This window comes from Pithys albifrons, chromosome 15 (assembly GCF_047495875.1).
Source record: "Pithys albifrons albifrons isolate INPA30051 chromosome 15, PitAlb_v1, whole genome shotgun sequence".
In the NCBI taxonomy this organism is placed as follows: Eukaryota; Metazoa; Chordata; class Aves; order Passeriformes; family Thamnophilidae; genus Pithys; species Pithys albifrons.
In genome coordinates, this window is record NC_092472.1 from 14,987,989 (window position 1) to 15,009,476 (window position 21,488).

General features: G+C 45.0%; 1 protein-coding gene across 1 annotated transcript in view; it reads left to right on the forward strand.

Moving 5' to 3' along the window:
* MGAT4B (alpha-1,3-mannosyl-glycoprotein 4-beta-N-acetylglucosaminyltransferase B) overlaps positions 1–21,488 on the forward strand; it is a 50,375-nt gene that overhangs the window by 14,611 nt on the left and 14,276 nt on the right. The window contains exons 2-3 of the mRNA XM_071570272.1: positions 20,261–20,440; positions 21,130–21,270. Of these exons, the coding sequence (XP_071426373.1) occupies positions 20,261–20,440; positions 21,130–21,270 (321 nt within the window). The remainder of the gene's footprint in view (positions 1–20,260; positions 20,441–21,129; positions 21,271–21,488) is intronic.

The following is a 21,488-nucleotide window of genomic DNA, read 5'->3' on the forward strand; positions in this document are numbered from 1 at the left end:
CCTAGATCCAGGTCCAAGGCTGGGAGAGACAAATTCAGCTGTTCAATTTTGTCTTTCCTCATTTTTACCTCAGCAGCATTAAGCTTGGAATATGAGCAGAAAATGTTTAAATCCCTTTCTTCATTGCTGCCTTGTTTAAACTGAATTAACCTTCATCCAAAGGAAGCCTGTGCTGTAGGAAACATCTGCCATGGTCCAAATTGTGTTTTGAGGTCAGAATTAAAATGTGTGCAACTGTTGAGTAGTGAACAATGAATACTCAAATCCTGCTCTTTGCCAACAGTTGTTTTGCAAGATGTGACTTGTACGTGTCCCTTGTACCTGTGCAGGTACATGAATGTGTTACTGAAATAGGAGCCAGCACAACATGTCACAGGAAATAATGGTTATGAGGTGAAGTGGTTTGCTGGAAAGTTAAATAATTTTATTTCAAGCCTACATTTGTTTGTTTATTTGACTTCTGCAAACGTTGTTTCTGGAGTGGACTAGTAATTGCTGTGAGGATGCAATTGTGTTCATGGCACATCTGTGTCAGGGGCAATATTTATGTGCTGTGGCTGCTTGTGAAATATTTGTTCTCCTCTTGGCTCCTCCATCCAATAAGTTGATGTGAGCTCTCAGGGAAAGTACAAACAATTTTTAGAGCTGTTCTAGTTATAGTCCTTGTAGAATTTTTTGATTGTGTAACTGAAAAGAGCTTTTGAAAAGATAGAACAAGACTCAAGTATAGACTGGCCAGGGAGAGGCTGGAGCTTTGCTGTATTTGATGAGCTTTTCAGTCTGTTGATGAAGAAAAACTAAAGCCGGTGGTTTCCAGAGTATTGTCTGAGGGCCAGGACTCTTGGGGTGTGTTTGAGTGCCTGGGCTTCTTTCTCTCTTCTTTTGGGTAAAGACCATTCAAGTTTGAAAAAATTGCTCAAGTTCTTTAAATTGCATCCTGTCTTTCAGCCGAAATTGCAGATATAACTGCAAAATAAACTGAGGAGTGACTGACAAAAGTGAATAAGGCAGAAGATTGGGCAGGACTTACTGTGTGCTAATGCCATACTTTTGGTGCTCGGTGGCTACTGTTGGTACCACGTGTATTTCAGAGCTTAGTTACATTGTTCTGCCAAACTTCCAACAGATTAATGAACATTTGCATTCAGGCTGATGGTTCCTGAGGCCCCAGAGCAGTAGGGCGAGGGTGGTGACTCCTGACTCCTAGACGTGGAATTGAATTGATGAGAAACAAAGCCATCTACAAAGCTGACTGAGTTTCATTCAGGCTATTTCACAGCTGGGAAAATAGGGCAGATGAGAGGTTTCCAACCTTCCAAGTGCATAAATCCCTTTGGAACCTGCCTCTGACCATCCCTCCTGCAGCCCCTCAAACACAAAAGCCAAGTCTACAGAAGGATGGGTTTGCATTTATCTCCTGGCATATTTGTTACTGGAGGAATGGCATTTTTGAAGCTTCTTCAGGGGGTCTACACTTGTTCTGGGCTGGGAAGTTCTGCAGGGCTTGGGGAAGGAACCTCAAGCTGTGGTAGCTGCCAGGAGCACAGACGGAGGGAGCATCCGAGCTGCAGCATCTCCCCCTGCTCAGCTGTATGTTCCTCAGCAAGGCTCCAGTGCCAGACAAAACACGTGTGTGGGGAGGGAGACGGTGCCAGAGCCCTTCGAGGAGACAGCATTTGGCCATTAGTGTGCTCAGAGGTTGGGTGGATTGATGGTGCTGCTGTGGAAGGGGCAGGGATGGGAGGTCACTCCACAGGCTGCTGTCTGCGCAGAGGAAGGAGAGGGATTTTTATGTTTTGTGGCGCCTCTTTTCCCTACTTTGGAAAAAGCTTCTATTTTATGTGCCTGTGTAAATGCTTTATAGCCTGAGTGCTGCGAGTACTTAGAGCAATTGCTCAAAAATTCATGGTGAATTTTTACCAGCTACAGTGTCTTCAGATCCCAAGGATTTTTCTCCCAGTTTGTGATGTGGTTTTTTACTGCATTTAAATGAGTTATTTTATATAAATTCTTAGTATTTATAAATTCTGAGTATTGGCAAGCTTACAATCACTGTCTTTATTCCTCCCCCCCCTCAACCCCCCTGCCAGTTTTTCTTTTTTTTTTTTCTTCTTTTAAGCTTGTTTTTTTCTAAGGGACTGAAGCTACATCCTTTTTCCCAACAGCTTTCAAACTCCTAGTCTCACTGTAGCCCAGTTGGGTCATGGTATGGAAACCCCAGAGGTGATCTAAAATCCTCCAGGTATTTTGAAGGTAGCCAGAAAGGCAGAAAAGAGATTTGTTGATGGCTCTCACAGAGGATGGTATGAAGTCCTCTGTCAGGCATGGCTGGATCTGTACAGGAGGTGTTACCTGCACAGCCCCAGCCATGGGGCATTCTTTAATCAAAGCCTTTGGTCGAGTACAGGATGCCCCATGTGTGTTGGATTCCCCCAGAGTGGGGTGTGCTGGGGTGGCTGTGGCCAGCTCTGTGCTCATCAGCAGCTCAGCCCATCCCAAAGTCCTGCCAAGTACACAGAATAAAGAAGACCAAGTTTTTTGGTTCCTCTAGCAAAGAACATCTTGCATCTGTAGCAAGGGTTAGAAGTAACCACAGAAAGCAGCTAATGTTTTTGTGAGGTGTTAATGGGACTGTCCATTTCAGTATTCCTACCTATGGCCAGAGCCTCATTGTCTGATTTTGTTGCTCTGACTGCTTTGTTTTTCCTTCATTGCAATCAAGATAATGCAGTACAATAGTGCACTAAGAATTCCAGCTATTCAATTACCTTTCAGAAGTTGACTTAATTGGCTCTCTAAGTGATAGCTCTCTATTGTGTGCAATCAGCACCACTCAAGGAGGGAGCAGGAAGAGAAGGACTTTGTTTCTAATCAATACATAAAAGTCTTTGAAATAATGCTGCTTGCAATTTGTATCACAGGTTAAATTACGCCTAAGATGACCATCTGCACCTTCCTTGAGGAGCAGAGCTCTAGCAGAGTAATAAAGCTTTGCTATCCATAAGTAAGTGGACTATCTTGCTCTGTGTTTCCAGTTAATCCAGTATTCTCCCCTTGGATTTTCCTTTTCCCCCCGAAGTATCAGAGAAAACCAAAACCAAACTGCTGCAGAGCCCGGCACAGATGGTTTGAGAAAGTCTAATGTGTAATGACTAATCATTTGTTTTGCACCTCATAAAGTATGCAAATGAATGTGATACCTGATGATAAATAATTTAAAGTGGAGATGCAAGGCAGGGGGAGATTGTAGAAGGAATAAATATATGTAAACCAACTTTTAAAAAATAAGCAATCTCAAAAGCCTGACAGAAACAGCACAGAAACAGCAGCTTCTTGCTGCAGGTTTGTCTCCAGTGCTTGAATCTGGGGGACTTTAGGCCAGCAGAATTTCCTGTTTGTAGTCAAAATTTGGCCAAAACTGCAGATCTCAGGAGCTGCCACCCTTGTACAGTTCTGTTCCAATTCAGGTCATCACTGAGCCTCGGTTTAGGCAACAGGAAAGCTTTGCCAAGCACAGCAGCTTTCTTTTAGTGATATATATTTTGTTTTATTTTTTTCTAGTTAGTGGAGTAACGATGATCAGCTGCTTCATAATTTCATTAAAGGTAAAATTACTAATTCGAATTTAACTACTTAGGCCTAATTAAAATACTTGGAATCCAGGAAGGTCTTCTTGAGATTGCAAGAGTGACAAGACTTGAAAGCCACTTCAGCCTCCAGGTTCTGCCACTGGCTGGGGCAATTCCAGCTCCCATCCTTGACTCCAGCCCTGTCCTAGCCATGGGGGTAGGTGAGAAATGCAGGTGCACACCCGTATGGAACCACAGATTTTAATGTTTAAATGTTCAGCAAACTCCTGGATAGGGTGCACGTCTCTGCACTGCAATTCCAATGCCTTCTGCACATGTAGGGAATTCCATTTGGTTTGGGGGAGCACCCTTGGGATGTTCTTTGTAGGGATTGGCTAGCTCAGACCAAGCTGGGATTTAACTGATTCAAGAAGCTTCTTCCTTTGCTCCTTGCCCCAGCCTGGTAAGAAATGGATAATCACCCCTCAGTGCAATGTTCTTGCTGTGGGAGGGAAGGTGATGTTGATCCAGATTTATAATCCTGCACCAAAGAGCGGCTTTTAAGATCATTTCAGGTGTTGGCTTGCAGGAGTTTTCACTAAACTGTGGAGGAGGTGGATTGAGTCTGCCCTTTTATCAGCCAGAAATAGTGATGCTAAAATGTCCTGGTCCCGCTCAGCATTTGGCAGCATTCCTGAATTGCCAGCAGCCTCTCCTGGCAGCCGCTGGCTGGTGTCAGGCGCCTTCGTGCCCAGACGCCCCGACAAGGCTGTGTTTGTCAGCAGAGGGTTGGTACGGTCTTGCCTCGGTGCAGAAGTGGAGCTGAATGGTCATTTTGTGATGACAGTAATTGCAGCATCCATGCAGCTTCATCATTCAAATGTTTTACTGATGATCCCAAGTGCCAGGTTGATTCCATAGTGACTTTGCAGTACTATGGCACTGGGAAAGTGTGTGGCAACTCTTTACCAGATGCAGTAACTGCTGGTTTGCTTGTAATTTTGTCTCTGTTAAGCCAAATAGGGGAAGAAGGAAAAAGAAGCAACTTTTTTGTTTCAAATTCACTCTGTGGCTTCTTTGGCTCCTGGGAGGAGCTGTTACGATAAAGTCTGATATATTTTCACATCTGCCTATGAAGAATGCAGGATTTATCTTTCAAATGAAATTTGCTCTGCTGTGCTGCCAGCAGGGTTTTTTTTTTGAGTAGCTATTTTTGTGAAATATAACCTGAGAGTTTGTATTGGCTTAACACTTAAAATGTAGCCAGGGGAAGATGGAATATTCATCTTTATTGTATTTGTTTCTCCTGTAATGAGACATTACTGTCTGTTGTAAAGGAAGCAGTCCTGAGCCCAGGGAGCATGCCCAGTGATTTTCTGCTTGCTCCATTAGCTCGTGTGCAGACCTCCTGATTTTTATGTGCATGTGCTTTTCTACTTGTTTAATCCTGCCAACTGCTCTTCTGGTTGGAAATCCATTTCTATAGTGCTGGGTATTACACAAATTTGTTGAAGCTCTTAATGCAGATAACGGGGAGGGAGGGATGAGGCTGCTTTGCCCAGTCAGCCTGAGCCAACTTTCTGCTTCCCATCAGTCACACAGAGCTTTAGCTGTAGCTCACTGAGGGCACAAAATGCACACAGTAAAGAAAAATAAAGTTTAAGGAACAGCAAGAGTGCTGTAAATGTCGCTTGGATTTTGATTTACAAAGTCCAAGCACAGCACAAATTGGATGGCTCGCTGTGCCCTGTGGAAATCTCTTTGTCTGCCTTTTTTTGAAATATTTCCATAACTGGTAATCATGAGATTGTAGCAGAGAGCCCTTCTGTAAAGAGCTTTTTGGTCACTGCTGCTGTTTACTATGACTCTGTACAGTGTGTTAATCACAGCTCCTCATTCATGGGAATATTCACCATGAATTGCAGTGTGGATGTTGGCCCTGCAGCTTCCCAGCCCTGGATTTTGGGGGTTGTGAGTGATGCTTTGGGGACCAGAGCTAGGGTGGTGAGAAGCATCTTCCCTCTCCGAGCGCTGTGTGTGATTTGCAGTGTTTATGGAGCTGCTTCCAGAAGAACTGAGCACATCCCTGCCTGTTGTACTGTTCTGGTTGTTTTAATCTGTTGAATTCATCCGTGGCACTGTGCCTGGTGGAGAGCGGTGGGAATGTTGTCAGCAGTGGCAGAGAAGGATGCCAGGCTGCTTTTTTTTTTTATTATTACTTGTAGTGGAGCCATACAAAATCCACTGAGGGCCTCATGACAAAGGTTTGAGTAGCTGTCAAGCGTGCCCATACCCTTTTGTTTAAGCAATGGAGTAGGCAACCTACTCAAAGTTTAGTGTGAGTTTATATACTTGTGTTAACTTCTGTCTTAACTGTCCACTTCTATTAAAAATAAAAGGAATAAAATCATTCTGGCACACTTTGCTAGCTACAGCATTTGGAAACTCTTCAGCTTCTCTTCTTTTTCTTTCCTGATTTCTTCCCAAGAATAGTCACAACACTTTTCTTTTTTAGGACTTTGCCCTAATAATTACATCTGCGAAGATCCGCTGGGATGGGTTATCCCACAAGCAGGATTATGTCCTTAAATGGAAACAAGCCGCCACAACAGCCAAAGTTTTGGGGAAAAAAATAGTATTTTGGGAAAGCTAAGTTGCTAAATGTGTTATTCCATGTCCTGGAGCTGCACAGTCAGGAAATGCTTCTAAGTGCAGAGGGGAATTCTCGTGTCTTCTGAATGCTTGTTGCATTCTTTTTTAATTGTTGTTAAAGTAGGAAAACATGCCTCTAATTAAATGCCATCTACCACCCCCTCTGCAAAAGGGATGGGAGGTGTGAGAAAACATTTGAGGGAGATGGGGAGGCTACTCTTGCTTTATGAACTCTTGAATTGATTTGCCAGCTTCTGCTCCCTCCCTTTCCCCCCAAGCCAGTGTGGGTGCAGCTCCTCTCCAGGCTGTCCGTCCAGCTTCCCGGCCCCGCTGCCTTTTGGACAATGATTTGGACTAAATAATCCAATTAAGCTTTGCAGCTTATATAACTGTCTTGGCTTGAGGCAGCAGCTGGACTGACGGGGATAGAAAGCACATCTGGAAATAGTGTGCTAAACATGCTGCCCCGGCCGGAGCCAAAACAATTTGGACGAATTTGCTCATATGCACAAGATGTCCTTTGAACAGCAAGATGTGTGTGTACAGTCTCCTTTCTGAAGAAGGTGAAGTTAGAAAATGCTCCTATCTATAAATTGTTGCCCTGGCTGGGAAACATAACTGGCTTCTTTCCTCCCTACCTTCACCTTTGGAAAGTCATCTGGCTCTTCCTTTTCAGCCCCAGAGGATCAGCCAGGCCTGGTAATATGCTGGTCATAAATAACACATTTTTATTTCAAAGATGGAAAGGACCTCCAGCATCATTTAGACTGACTTCTTATCTGCTACTCATCATAGGACTTGCTTTTTATTTAAACTGAACTACAGCCTGGTGAATAACTGGAACACAGCTCCAAAGAAACAACCAAGTATTTTTTTCTGAGAATTCATTTTAACCCTGGTAATTTATCCTAATGGTTAATGACACTATTAAAACATGGTCATTTTATGTTGGCTTGAGGGTTGGGGAGGAAAAAGAACTCAGCCATTCTGTGTGCCCAGCACGAGCTTAGAAAAAACCCAGTGCACGTTTTGGTGCTCTCGGATGTCTGTTCTCCTGTTGGCATCCATTACTCTCCGTAGGGAAGTTATGGGCATTAACAGCAGAATGCATTTCCCTTCATGTGCGGTGATATGTGCTTATAGCTTCGTTTTATAGTCTGCTGTCTAATGTTAAAGAATTTATTTGTCATTGCAGGTGTGCAGGGCTGGCTTAGCACTCATGCCCTGCCTGTGCCTGGGTGCTTGCACGGCTGCCTGTCCAACACCTCCCAAATCTGTGCTGGGGGAGGGTTGTAGAAACAACACCCCCTGGAAACCTGATATGCCACACACACACATACACACAGAGGCTCAGCTGCTGGGCTTGTCCTCAGGAAAACATGCCCAGGGAATTAACTCTAGTCAGTATGCACTGGCCAGGATGCAGTGAGTGGTGCCAGAGCTGCAGGGGTGCCCTGAGGGTGGTTTGGCAGAGGGTGTGTTTTGGTCACAAGAGGGGACACTGCTGGGGCACAGCAATGCCAAAGCAGTGCTCTGTGGGCATTGTGACCCCGTGGTGGCTTTTGAAGTAATTTGGACACTTCTGGGCATATGCACCTTGTCAAAACCCTCCATGCCAGGGAGGTGGTGCAGAGCACTGGGTAGCTCTGCTGGGCCTGCCATGGTCTGTAGGGCTAATAAACACTTGACCCATACTGACAACGTCCAGGATCCCTTCAGGATCTTTGCACTGGCAGTGCTTGCTCTGGTTTTTTATGGAAAACTTAAGATATGTCTTCTGGTGTAGTGAATTATAAGGCTGTCATGATGTCCTTGCTCTCACTAGGCTTTGGATATGGCCGTAAGAGTCTTCCAGGAGTATCTTCATAGTCCTAAATACTTACATAAGAAGTCACAATGTTATAGTTGATGCATTCTGGGGGTTTACCATGGTCATAAGACTAAATAATGAGTTCCTCAAAAGAGGATGTGTATCTTGAACTGCTCCTCCCAGCCCATGGCAGCTCTGGGGCTCACCTCTTTCTATTGCTCCTTCAGACATGGTTTTGCTGGCGATGATGACACAACTCTGCTGTCACTTCTTCTACATTGCTGCTGTATCTGACAGGCTGACTGCCTGCTCTTGATGTTCTATTCCTAAAGAAGATGAAAATTGGATTAGATTTTTCTCAGCCATGCACAGTGGTGATCCTGGGTAACAAAGCTGATCTGTGTGCAGGAAACTTTGGGAAGCTGGGTAGGAGGGCAAGTTATTAACAGGGGACTCACCCAGGGTGATTTGCTTTATGGATGTCTCACAAAGGCACTCCAAAGGATGAACCGATTGCTAAGCATTTCTTCACATGCTCAAATGACAGTCTTTAGTTCACAGAATGGTGCTGAGCAGCCTCAGTGGCCACTGAGAGACCGTTGCCAAAGCGATGTCTGGATGCATCAGGGGTACCTAAAGCACCTGAGTACAGAAATTGCCTCCCTGGGAACTGAAGTCCAATAAATCTCTTTGTACAGAGGGAACAAGGGCTCAAATTGCACTCTAAATACTCGTGCTGCAAATTTTAAGGGCAGTTGCCTTGTGGGTGAGTCACGCTGCTGTTTTCCCTGTGCCGTGCTGAGCCTCACTCCGTGGTGGGATTTTTCCTAAGTTTTGACCTCCTGACACCCCTGGGACAGGCAGACTGCAGTGAGCGGGGTCAGGCCCTGTGCTCCCTCCCTCCCACTGGTATAGTTTGCTGTGATTTCTGCCTTTTAACTCCTTCAGTACCAGCTGTGTCTTTGTTCTGATGTGCTTGGGGTTTGTTTTATGCAAAAGCCCTCTCTTTCCTCTCTCGCTCCTGTGCTTATGCCAAGCAGCCATGGCCCCTCCAGAGCTCTGTGCCCACTCTTGCCTTGCCCTCACACCTCCTTCAGTTGACAGCCTGATCCAGTGTCATCCTGTACAGGCTCCTGTGAGGACATATGGCTGCACTGGTGCTTTCTGGGCTGCATGAGGTGCAACTGTTTAATCGTGAAAAACTCTTTTTGTGGGCTCTGACATTGTTTGCTGGGCACAGCTCATGGGTACCTGCAAGGAGACTGGAAATCTCCTGCCAGCCCATCTTGCATTCTCCTTGCAGCACCTAAACATGTCAAATTTCTGTAGCAAAGCTTCCCTCTGGGTGGAAGGTGTAGAAAACTCATCCACAGCAGCCCCCATAGCAATTAGGTCACCTTATACATGGCATCAGTAAAAGTAACAGTGTGTGAAATACTGAAACCCCAAATCCATTTAAATAGACATGTTCAAAGGGAATAAGAGGTGTAAACAACACATCTCTGCTCAGAGGGAGCATGAAGTGTCCTCTGCCAGGACTCAGAAGCACTTTAAGAACAGTTGTGAAATTAAGCATGAATACCATGGTCTTGTGGTCCCAGGCTCTGGGAAGCACACCTATTTTTGGAGGTGGTAAGCAGCAGGCTGTAAGGTTCGGGGCATTGCCTTTAAGCCTTTAGGTAAACCTGACATTGCAAGAAAGCAAACCCTCTAGGGATGTGGTTTCACAGCCTTTTAAACTGTTCTCCATTTGGGCCATTGTCCAAAAAGGGCATCCTGGTTCCCATGTGCTTCCTTTGCATCACTGGCTCGGTCAGCAGGATGATCTGACCCAAAATTAAGCCTGCAGTGAGGATGCTTCATTTTCCAGCTGGATCAGCACATGGGGTCATGTGTTGGTGCCCTCCGAGGAGGCAGTTGCAGGGAGCACCCTGCCCATTTCAGCACAGCTGGCTGGAGATCACCCAGAGCCACTCGTGACACCTTACCCTGAGCTCGGCACGGGGGAGTGGAAGATGCCAATAACATTTCAGAGCAGCAGCTTGTTGAGAAGCTTTCAGGCATCATTTAATAAGCAACCAAAGGTCTTAGCAGTAGGACACCCATGTAGTCAGCATCCTCCTCCCCTCCAGCTGTTTATTTTCTACCCTTGAAATGTCCTGCAACCCCCCACCTTGTTCTGTGCCACCACCAGCATCTGTGTTGCCTCTCAGCAGAGCCTATCTGCTGGAATAACTCTGCTGCTGCTGCTGCTGCTGCTGGTGGCACGGGGCTGCAGGGCAGCTCTGCAGCTGGGCTACTGTGAGATGTGGAACCAAGGCCGCCTGGTTCTGGCTTAGCCCCTGTCTTTTGGAATAGGGAAAGTTAAATTACTGCAGGTTGCTGTTGCTGGCAATTCAGGAGTTTTGTCTTTGCATTTCCAGTGATTGGTTTTCTGCAAGGGGAAGAAATAAAGGCAGGGGTTTTTGTACTCTAAAGCAGCTGGTCTGGTTTTGGGGGAAAGGGTGTTGACATTATTTGATAACCCTTTCTCATGTTTTCTTGGTGGTGAATGACAAAAGGCAGAAGAAGGTCGGGTCTTCCTACTCTTTTAGCAGTATGTTTTTCTTCCCAGGAATTATCCTAGCATATAAAATGAAACAAGAGCCCTCAGATAGCATCAACACTTATAGTTGGTCTAAGTGTGCTGTTTAATGGCAATGTCTTGTTTTTCCTCTGGAGAGAAGAAAATGTACCCCATTAAGTGCTTGTGTTACAAGCCTGCACCCCAGGGAATAAATATTTCAAATATTAATGCTGAGTAATTTTTGAAAGGTTCTGCATTGCCTTTTATTTCAAGCATTCTGCAAATTATTTAAGACTACTAAAACAAAATGCAATTCAGATCAGCTCATCCCGTGATCAGTATGTAATTTTAAAATCTGCTTCTATCCAACAGCACAGTCGTGCATCTGATCAGGCATTGGTACAATAGGGAAATTGTGATCTGTTCGTGGCTGCGGGTCTGTAGGTAGACAAGATGTACAATTTACATACACAGCGGAGCGAGGGGAACACTCAAGATCCTTTCACTCCAGTACAGTCACATGCATTGCAAATGAGTTACTCTTTTGGAAAAAGAAGTCAAACCTGACTTGCATTGAAGTTTCTCAGCTATTAGCATCAGCAGAGCCAGGGACTCCAGCCAGAACTTCTGTGATTTCCTTGATATCCCTCTCAGTGCATTGCTCTAACTTTTCCTAATGTGTTCTCTGATTTATAACCCAGCAATACTTTATTTCACTGTTGTAAAATTCTCATACACTCAGCCCTGCCAAAATCTTCATATGTTATTGATTAAACAAATTCCCCCTGTTCCAGGATTTCGGCTGTCTGAACCTGGTGGTAACTTTAGTTGAATGATGAGAGCGATGGTCGGTCATACAAGGCAGTGGGGAAATAAAAGGTCCCGGCACTTATTGCTGCTGATCAATAAACTCACCTTCAATTTGCAAAGTGGAGCCACTTTGTCCACCCACCAGTGCCACATCTCTCCTGAAATGGGCTGAGCTCCTCCATCAGCTGCAAGGCGTCCGTGGCTTGTGGTCATTTGTGGGGGAGGATGATGATGATATTGGGTTTTAGTAATGTTGGGAGAAGGATTAACAAGAATTTCATTTCAACTCCTTCACAGGCAATTAGCGGCAGCTGCTGCTAGAGAAGGGCGTGATGATTAACACAGTGACCTTTGCAGGGACTGACTGTCCTTCTTGGAGGGATTCCTTTCCGACAGAGTTGTGAGCTGTTAGTGCTAAGCACAGAGTGGGATGCGTGGGGGCCTTGGGGTTTGGTGGAACAAGGCCTCTGTTTCACTATTAACTTAATTAGGTCATAATAAAACGCGTTTTCCTGTTGGACTGCGAGGCATTTGCTCTGCGTCAGGATTTTCTGCTTCTGTAAAGCTCCAGAGCTGGACCTTGCCAGAACCCGGAGGGACGTGGTCCTGCACACTCCAGCCATCAGCTGTTCCTCAGGGGCTGTTCTGGCTCAGGAGATTTTACTCACTAGCTTTGCTGCTCTTTGTGAGAACAAGGTGAAAGGGAAAGAAATCCAGCCCAGAGGTTTGGTGAGAGCCAAACAAATCCAATTTGGGTTTTTACTGCGTGTGATGGTTTGCAATCCAGCATGAAGCTGATGGCCACAGGTGACAAGGAGAACAGTCCATGGCACAGTCCGTGCCTGATCTCAGTGATGCACGGACGAGGTTCTGCAGGTTTCTGCATGTGCAGTTTCAATTCAGGAGAGTAACACATTGTGAATCTGTCCCTGCTGCCCTTTGGTGCATCCAAGAGCATTTTCCATGCCCATGACATGGCACAACAGTGCATTAGGCAAATGCATCTTCTTTTAAGCCATGCACAGGTTTGTTTGATGGGATTGACCACCTGTACAAGCTTTCAGCCTTTCCCATTCCCCGTTTTCCCCATCTTTCTTTCCACCCCTCAGGTTTGCCTGTGTAATGTCCTCACTTAAAAATCCTGTCGAGCTGCAATTATTTCGAGGTTTAACGACCCGTGATTTCTGTAATGCTTTATTTTGTTCACTTTCAGCATGTTTTTATTCCCCAGTCCAATAAAGAGTATTAAAAAACCCACCAAGAACAAAGCCTTCACTTTCCATTTGAGAGAAAAATGCTTCGAAAGCCATATTTGTGCTACACAGGTAAATAATTAGATTGCTAATGAATTTAGCTTCGCTTTGAAGACAAAAGCTTCAGTGTTCCTAATTAAGTTGTGAGGAGAGACATAGAAATGCTGGGTCTTCTCCCAAGGAAAAGGGGGCTCCCAACCCAGGTGAGGCCAGGGACCACTGGCAGGACAGTGCTCTCTACCCCACCTTGGGCTCAGCACTTTCCAGCTCTTGGATGTTGTTTAAATTCCTCAGTGAATTCAGAGAAATAATATACTTCCTCTGTGCAACACATTTCCTTTTATCAGTTTCAAATTAGTATTTGAATGAAATGGTTACTTACTCCTATATTTTGAGACAAGGAGAATGGAAGTGTGTGATATATTTTCATTATATCACTCTATTTTATATGCTTTTCATCATAAGGCCTATTATCATGCCTATCCTAAGATGAATAATCTCATATATTTTTTCTTTCCTCACAGAGCAGGGGATTTTTTGCAGGCCTTTGATCATTCTTATCACCCTCTCTAAAGCCCCTTTTAAGTCTGTATTAATATTCTCTTTCAGATGAGGTGAAAACTATTCTGGGATTAGGCAGCATCATTTTAATAATGTTATAATCTTCATACTATTATTCCCCATCCTGTTCACTAAGCACACTAACACCTTGTTTGCCTTCCTCTCCATCCCCCCTTATTTTCCCTGAGTTGCAGCTGCCTCAGAACAACATTAAGACACTGATGCTGTGGTCTCCTCTCTGCTTAATATTGTTAGTTAAGAACCATGTGAAAAATACCTTGATCCCCCCATCCACCCAATTAATTTGCATCTCTCAGCTTTGACATCAGTTTGGTGTTTTGTTGCCTTTTCCCCTGATTATTTGTTCTTTCTTGGCTTTGATGAACTCAGCTCCGTATTTGGCTACTTCACAAATTCATCTCCTTCCCCAGATCCTCACTAAATCTGTTAGCTGGTGAGTTTAATACCAACCCTTATGGCTTCCTCTGGATAGTTAACCTTTTGCTATGATGAAAATTAACTATTTAATCCCATCTTCTTTCTCTTTAGATCAATGGCAGTATTTGCCCTCTTCCCCTCTACTCCTCAGCTGTTTTGCAGCAAAATGAATTGCCTTCTGATTTTTCTGTCCTGTAAATCCCTTAAAGGGGTTGATAAAACCCCAGGACAAATCAGAAGCACTAGTTCCTTTGTCAGAAGCTGAAGGTGGTTTATACCTGCTGGGAATTTCCTCTCCCGCCGTGCTTTTGTTTGGCAGGTAAGGGGGATTCACAGTGATCTTGGCGCTCTTTGTATCCTCTACTGTGTTTCCCCCACGGAGCTGGGCCACTGAAAGAGATCCCAAACCTGCTCTGCAGGTACCTAAGAGTGGTCTGACGGCTTCTGCTGCCTCCTCTGCCCTCATCCAAGACATCCATGGGCATTACTGTTTGCTTTCCTAATTTCTGTGTTTCTACATCCTTGCTTTGGAGCCTGCATCCCCCATCTCCCTGGGGAGCTTTAGGGTCTGTGTGCAGGCACTCCTGTGTCTTGTTCTCCTCCTTGGAATGGGGAATTACAATGTTCACCATCTGTATTAGGTTTTACCATCCCCGTAATGGGAAATCTACTCATCCCCATCCCTGCAAACTCACTACTTAGGACTTTAAAAGAAAAAAAAAAAGCTTATTTTTTGAAAGATCTATGTGCATGTTGTCTGAACTGAATCTCAAATGCAAACAATCACTCCTACTTTGGAATAACAAGGCACAGGGGATATGAATTTTCCTCTCTCCTTCTGATGACGTGTGTGCTGAGACAACATTAAACTCCAGCGAGGAGAAGCGCAACAGAAATATGATCAACACCTACTGCTGCAAAAAGAAATAGTGACTTAAAGGTGCCCCTGTTCCCTCGGGAGGGCCTGTCAGTGGAGAGATGCATTGCATTTCTATCTCATTACGTGGAGCTGCTGAAGGTTGAAATGCTGTTAAATATACCACAGGCTCTTATTAAATGGCCATATTAAAGCAAACAGCACACACACACACTGGATTGGAGCTGGGCAAAGCGCTTGCTTTATTTGAGGATCATTTTTTCAGACAGGCTGACTTTTAATAAGCCTCCTGCTCTGGCTGATGTGTTGGTGCAGCGTGACAGGGGTGTAGTGGGATGCTCAAACCCAGCAGCCGACCCAGGGGCAGCACAAGAGCCTCTGTGGTGCTGGGCTGAGCAGCTGGGTGGGCACTGACTGTGAAGGGGCACTTCTCCTGCCATCACCCACCTGGGCAACCAGTGCCTTTTACTGGTTGTGAAGAGTGGGTGGCATCAAAATACATTATTCAGCCCCAGTTCGGGGTAGCACACACTGTAGGGAGTGACTGAACTGAAACAGAGTATAAATCAAGGGAAGAAGATGAACACAAGGAACTAAACCATAGCTGCTATTTTTGATGGCTGAACTATCCTCTCTTTTTCTTTCTGCTGCTTTAGAGAACATTTTTAGTGTCACAACTTAGCTATAGCTCCACATACCCTGACAGAGTTTCTTCCCAGTGTTTTCTGGGGGGATGATTTGTGGATTTTTTGTATGGTGAGTCTCTAAAGCTGGTTTCTGCCTTCTACAGTCAAATAAGCAAAGGGCAGCATTTTGCTTTTAATGCTTTTAATTGTTTTAAAAATGTTTATTGTGGAGTTACTGTGATCCCTGTGTACCTGTGGTACACCTGTGTGCTGCACCAGCCACCCAATTTCCATGTAAAGCAGGACTATTCCTATTTAGCATCTCTGGAGCTGAATTTAATTCACCGCTATGGCACAGTAACTCCTTCTATCCATTTTAATGGTCCAGTGAAATTCTGTTAGCAAAAGACCTAATGAATGTTGCGATTCAATCAGGGCAATCTAGAGTGTAATGTGTGGAGCAGTGCCAGCATTATATAAATCATTAAACATCAAAATGTAAAAAAAAATTCCCTAATCATCATCTAACTCCAGGAGCTTCTGTAAATGACTGGGGCCTGGTTCCTGTGCTTCACTGTTTGCATTTTTGGATAACATAGATGCTGTAGGGAGGGGGTGGTTCCTGTGCTCTGGAGTCCCCTCAGACCCTTCTAAGTCCTAGAGGGGGGAGCAGTTATTCATTAAAGGAGTGCTTTAAATAAAATGAGGGAGAACAGTCATTACAGAGAAATTTTCTGTAGGAAGTTTAATTTTCTGCTCCAACTTCATTTATGTTGTAAGGAAACTGCACTTTTGTTTGGCTCTTTTGGCCCTGGGAACTCTTGTGACAGCCAGTCGGAATGTACAGTTATTCTCTTGGAGCCAAGATTTTATAGAGATAAACGGTTTAGAGGTTTGAGAATTGTTTTTAGTTTTTAAACCAAGTCTCTTGAAAGTCTTCCTAATGAGAAGCAAATCCAGCTAGCAAAGCCTTTGTGTTTGCTCTTGAAAAGATTGAGTTGGAGGGAAATCTCTGGCGCTGGCCATGGGTTTGCTCTGCTGGGAGAGGTTATCGGTGGAGAACAAAACCAAAAGTAATTGGGCCTGAAATACAGACATGTTTAAAATGCACCACAGACTCCCTGGGAGGCTGGAGTGTGATTGGGAAGATGAGTGCAAAATGCAGAATTATAACATTCCTGACTGTATATATAGATACATATATATATATATGTGAATGACTGTGTGAGTTTGAAAGGTGGGGGTTTTGCTGGCAGTGGATTGATTTTGTGCCTGTCTGCTGGTTGAGGACCAGATTAGGTATTTTGCTTTCACTCAAAACCTGAAAATGGATAAGCAGAGTGGACACAGTTGTCCCAGCCCTCACCTCTGCCAGCAAATATGGTTTGCACTTAATAGTCACTTGAATAAGAATGAAGCCACAGAATTCTCCATCATGGAGAAATACTTTTTATTTAACAGGTTCTGTCTTGCACGGACAAATCCTTTGGGAAGGCTGCAGGAGCTCAGCTCTGTGGGGCACTCATAGAGCTCCTGGGGCACCCATAAGCTCCACCAGCACATGCCCATCTGCTCCATTTCAGCTGCCAGGAGACCATGGAATGTTTGAAGTTGGAAGGGACCCACTGGGATCATCAAAGTCCAGCTCCTGAAAGGGTCTGTTCAAGCCATCCCTGCCTGCTGCTTCACCAGTGGTTGCTGTTGTTACTCGGCCAACCCAGCACAGGGTTCTGAGCTAAAAAAATGATGCCTGGCAGCTGTGGCTGGGAGCAGCCAGGAAGAAAAGGGAGTGTGGGGGGACGTTGGTTGGTGAGTGATGCTCAGCCAGGGAACACTTCCTGTGGCCACTCTCCCTCAGCCACAGGCTGCTCCTGACTCCAGGGATCCCCTCTCCAGATCTGCTCCAGTGAGCGTGGCATGGACAGATGGTGACTGGCACTCAGCTGTGCCCAGCGCTGCTTCCCTGCCCTGCTGAGCTCTGCAGGATGCTTGATGCCCTCCTGGAGCTTCACAGCCAGCCTGCTTCTAAAAACAGCTTGTGAAAAACCGCTGAGTGCAAATATGGGCACTGGCAAGGTGAGAAGTGGGTTCTTTGCAGGGCACTGGCCATGCACAATGTGTGCTGCAAGTTTGTGGTCTCCCAGGTCTGTCCTGCAGCCTGTCACCTAACACCTTTCTTTCTTAAACCAGTATATTTTAAGCCCAAAGCAATGTGTTATCTCTCAAGAAAAATTAAGCTAAATCTCTTCTTCTTTTTTTTTTTAATATAGCTAGAAGTTTTTGTCCTGCAGTGCTTGACTCTGGGGATATTTTAAGAGCTCTGTTATCTTGTGCTGTGAGGGAATACAATAAATATGTAGATAGGGAGTGCTGCTGCTTTGAAAGGTAAGTAAAGGCTCTGTGCTGAGCTGACACTAGCTGAAAAATTTGTTCAGCCTAATTAGGAGCAAATCACTTCTGTGTCCAACCTTGCTTGTAAGAGATGGGAGCCAATTCCCCCTCTCTTATCCTCTGCTGCCCTTTGTGGGTTTTCAGAGCCCTACCTGGCTGAGCAGTGAGGGTTTTTATGAGGACACAGATCTGCAGCCACGTGTCATTGCAGAATTGCTGGAAATTCATGGGAAACTGTACACCCATCTCAGGCTTTGTCTAGGATTGTTCAAGCTGTCATCAGAACCAGTCATGATCGATCAGCTTTTAAATTTCATGAAATTTTAATTAAAGAATGGAAAGCCTACGAAGACATCATAGGACAAGAGCACTGGAAACAAATACAATTTCACTTCCAACCATTAGCCAGAAAAGCAGCAAATGGTTGACTGCACATCACCATTGCAGTCTAAGGAAAAGTACAGCTCTTGGCTTCGGCAGGCAGGTCATTAGTGACTGAATAATCAGTGACATTTCCCTTCTAAATCTGACACAAATGAAGTGCAGTGCTCTGGAAAAAGCCATTAAGTGCAAAGCCTTGCCTTTAGTCTGCTCCAGGTATTGCAGAACAAGGTCTAATGGCAGCCTTTAGCTGTGATTTGGCTTTGATAGTATCCACAGGACAGTAACCCCCTGAGATGCCGAGAGCCAAATGCTTCCAGCCTTGCACAAGCCATTGTGTTGTGCAAAACCAGAAAGTGAGACTTGTTCCTTGCTGGTGTTCACAGATGCAGCTGGTAAAAGACACCAACAGGAAAGCCTGTAATCTACAATACTGGGATGCTGAAAGGTGTATCCTTATGCCTGAGAGGTGCCAGCAGGTAAAGGTCTCAATCGTGGAGCCAATTTAAAGCTGGCATCCTCCTGTGAATTCCCATGGCAGCGCTCAAAGCTGGGTGTTAACCTGTTTTTCTGCACATTTGAAAATGTTTTCTTGGTGGGAGGGGAAAGCGAGCAGTGCTGCACAGGAAAAAGGAAGGACTGGTCTTGTTTATGTCTATCTTTGACTTTCTCTGAATAATGTGTTGTCAGATGGACCGAGTAATCAAATGGGTGTAACTTCCTCTGCTCCCTCCCCGTGTGCCATGGCTTTGAAAATAATGTCAAAAGGTTAATGGGAGCCAGGCTGCCTTGGGGGGTCTCTTGTGCTGCAGCAGTGAGTCTTTAAGAATGTTTTTCAGAGGGAAAAGACTGAATAGGGGAAACTTTTCCTAGGCAAAAGCATTACCAGGACCTGGACTGGGAAGCACTGTTGTCTTGGAAACTCTGTGCTTTAGAGCTGGATGTCTGATCTTCAAAATTCCTTTTACATTTTCTTTATGGACCCCAAAATAGTAGTTGTAGATGCAGCCAGTGTATCTTTTTTCAATTGCTTTGATTTATATTTAGCCCTGTATTGGAAAGTTACCTCTCCTGGTCGTGTTTGGGTTAAGTCAGAGGATAAATCTGTTTTGGGTATAGTCCTGTGAGTTACATAGTCTAACTGAAAACACATGAGTGACCACAGATAAAAGTGTATTTTTAATGAGCACTTTCATTAATAATGAGAAAAAACATCCTGGGAAGCTTTGTTAGTGGCTCACCGATTCCACTCCCAGCTATTGAATAGTTAGTTCCAGCTGAAGGCTCTTGATGGTTTTGTTGCCTAACAGGGCATGGGAATAAGATGTTGTTTCAAAACAGAGAGCTTTGTTACCTTACCAAAAGTTTCTTTTTTATATATTATATATATGATGCATCCACAAACACTTGAATTCATAGAAGAATCCAGGCAGCTGCTGCCATGTGATATTCTTTATCCTGACATGTTTTGGAGATATTAGATTCCTGAAATCTCTTTTGACTGTTAGAGTTTGGGATGCTCTTCTGAAGCTGGAGGAGGTGCTGTCTGAACCCTCATCTCACTGCAGAGCAGCATTTCCCCTTGCCAGCATCTCACTTTCCATCACTCAGGGTCCTTCAGGAGAAGGTGTATTTGTGGTATCTGTGTGTCCAGAGAAGGGAAATGGACCTGGTGAAGGGTTTGGAGCACAAGTCTGATGAGGGAGCTGGGTGGGCTCAGCCTGGAGAAAAGGAGGCTCAGGGAGAACCTTATTGCTCTCTACAACTACCTGAAAGGAGGTTGTAGCCAGGTGGGGGTTGGTCTCTTCTCCCAAGTAACAAGTGACAGGACAAGAGGAAATGGCCTCAAGTTGTACCAGGGGAACTTTAGATTAGGAAAAAATTATTCACAGAAAAATCTGTCAAGCATTGTCACAGGCTGCCCAGGGAAGTGGTTGCAATCACTATCCCTGGAGAGATTTAAAAGACATGTATATGTGACAAGTGGGGACATGGGTTAGTGCTGGACATGGCAGTGCTGGGTTAACAGTTGGACTTGATGATCTCAAGGTCTTTTCCAACCCCAATGATTCTGTGATTCTATTTCTACATGACCTATAACCCAAGTTAAAACAGAAAAAAGGGAGTAGCTTTATTGTAGTTCTGCAATTTAATCTGCATTCTCTCTAACCCTCTCACCCATGGGTGCATGCTGGACCACAGCTCCCTAAATCCATGATTGAAGGAGTGGGGATGCAGGAGAGGTGTGAGTGATGGGCCTTGCTTTTGTGCCTCAGAAACTTTCCAAGCACAGAGGACAAAGCTTCTCTCTCTTTCCCACCCACAGGTGATGTTGTGGACATCTACCAGCGGGAGTTCCTCGCCCTCCGGGACCGACTGCACGCAGCCGAGCAGGAGAGCCTGAAGCGCTCCAAGGAGCTCAATCTGGTCCTGGAGGAGATCAAGAGAGCACTCTCAGAGAAGCAGGCCCTGAGGGATATAAACCGGACCTGGAGCAGCTTATCTGGTGAATAAACAGAGGACTTGAGGATCTCGGGCTATTTTGAAGCTATTGCTAAAGAGGAGGTAGAGAGGTGTGCGTGGTGTGCTTGTGTGCAGGGCTGTGGACAGGACCTGCTCTTCTATCCCCCGACACGAGCAAATTATGGAGTTCAGAGGGACTTGGGAGCTCTTAAACTCCTTTTTAATTAGAGGTGCATATGCATCATTAAACACAGATTTGCCTCTGCTGAGGATATTTGCCAGTTTGCTTGCTTGCAAGCTTTTTTTTCTCCCTTGAAAGTCATACATGCCATTTCCTATGAGTGTATTGGATCCATATGGAAAATGGGTATCCAAAGAGAGGGGGGAGGAAGGAGTTAGGCTGGCTGAGCACCCCTCCCCAATTTATTTGTTCTTTTTCTTTATTTTAAGTTGCTCGGTTGAAGAAAATTGGATCTCTACAGAAAGATCTGATTTGACCTTCATTTTATCTTCATTCTCCCCTCTCCTTCCCAAATATTTTGGGACTTCTTTGAGGCCCTCCTGGCTCGTGCTGAACTTTAATTGGGTTTGTGGTAGCATGTTAAAGGTTGGCCTGATTTTTTATAACCCAGCAGTAGTCTCAGGTGGCCAGGCTGCTCTAAAAAGGCTTTTTGCCTTGCAGTCTCTTCCTACCTACTGTGCCTTGCAATTGATTCCCTTTTCCTTTTTAAGACGAAACCAAGTTAAAACTGTGGAATATCACCAACAAGAATGTGCTGCACCTTCCCACCATCTTCCATCATTTGCCACATTTGCTGTCTAAGGAGAACAGTCTGCAGCCAGCCGTGCATGTGGGACAGGGGCGCACTGGAGGTAAATGGGAATTAGTGCTGCTTCTGGTGCTCTTCCTCACCTTGGTGCCTGTCCCTCCCCTTTCCTCCGGGCCTGGCTGTGGCACAGGAATGAGCAGGACTGGAGGAACGGCTGCATGCATCATGCAAGCTTCCTTGGTATCGTGACATGTGGGGTGGGTAAGCCATGTCACGTCTGTGAGTCTACAGGAGGGTGCTGTCTGTGCTCTTGACTGGCCC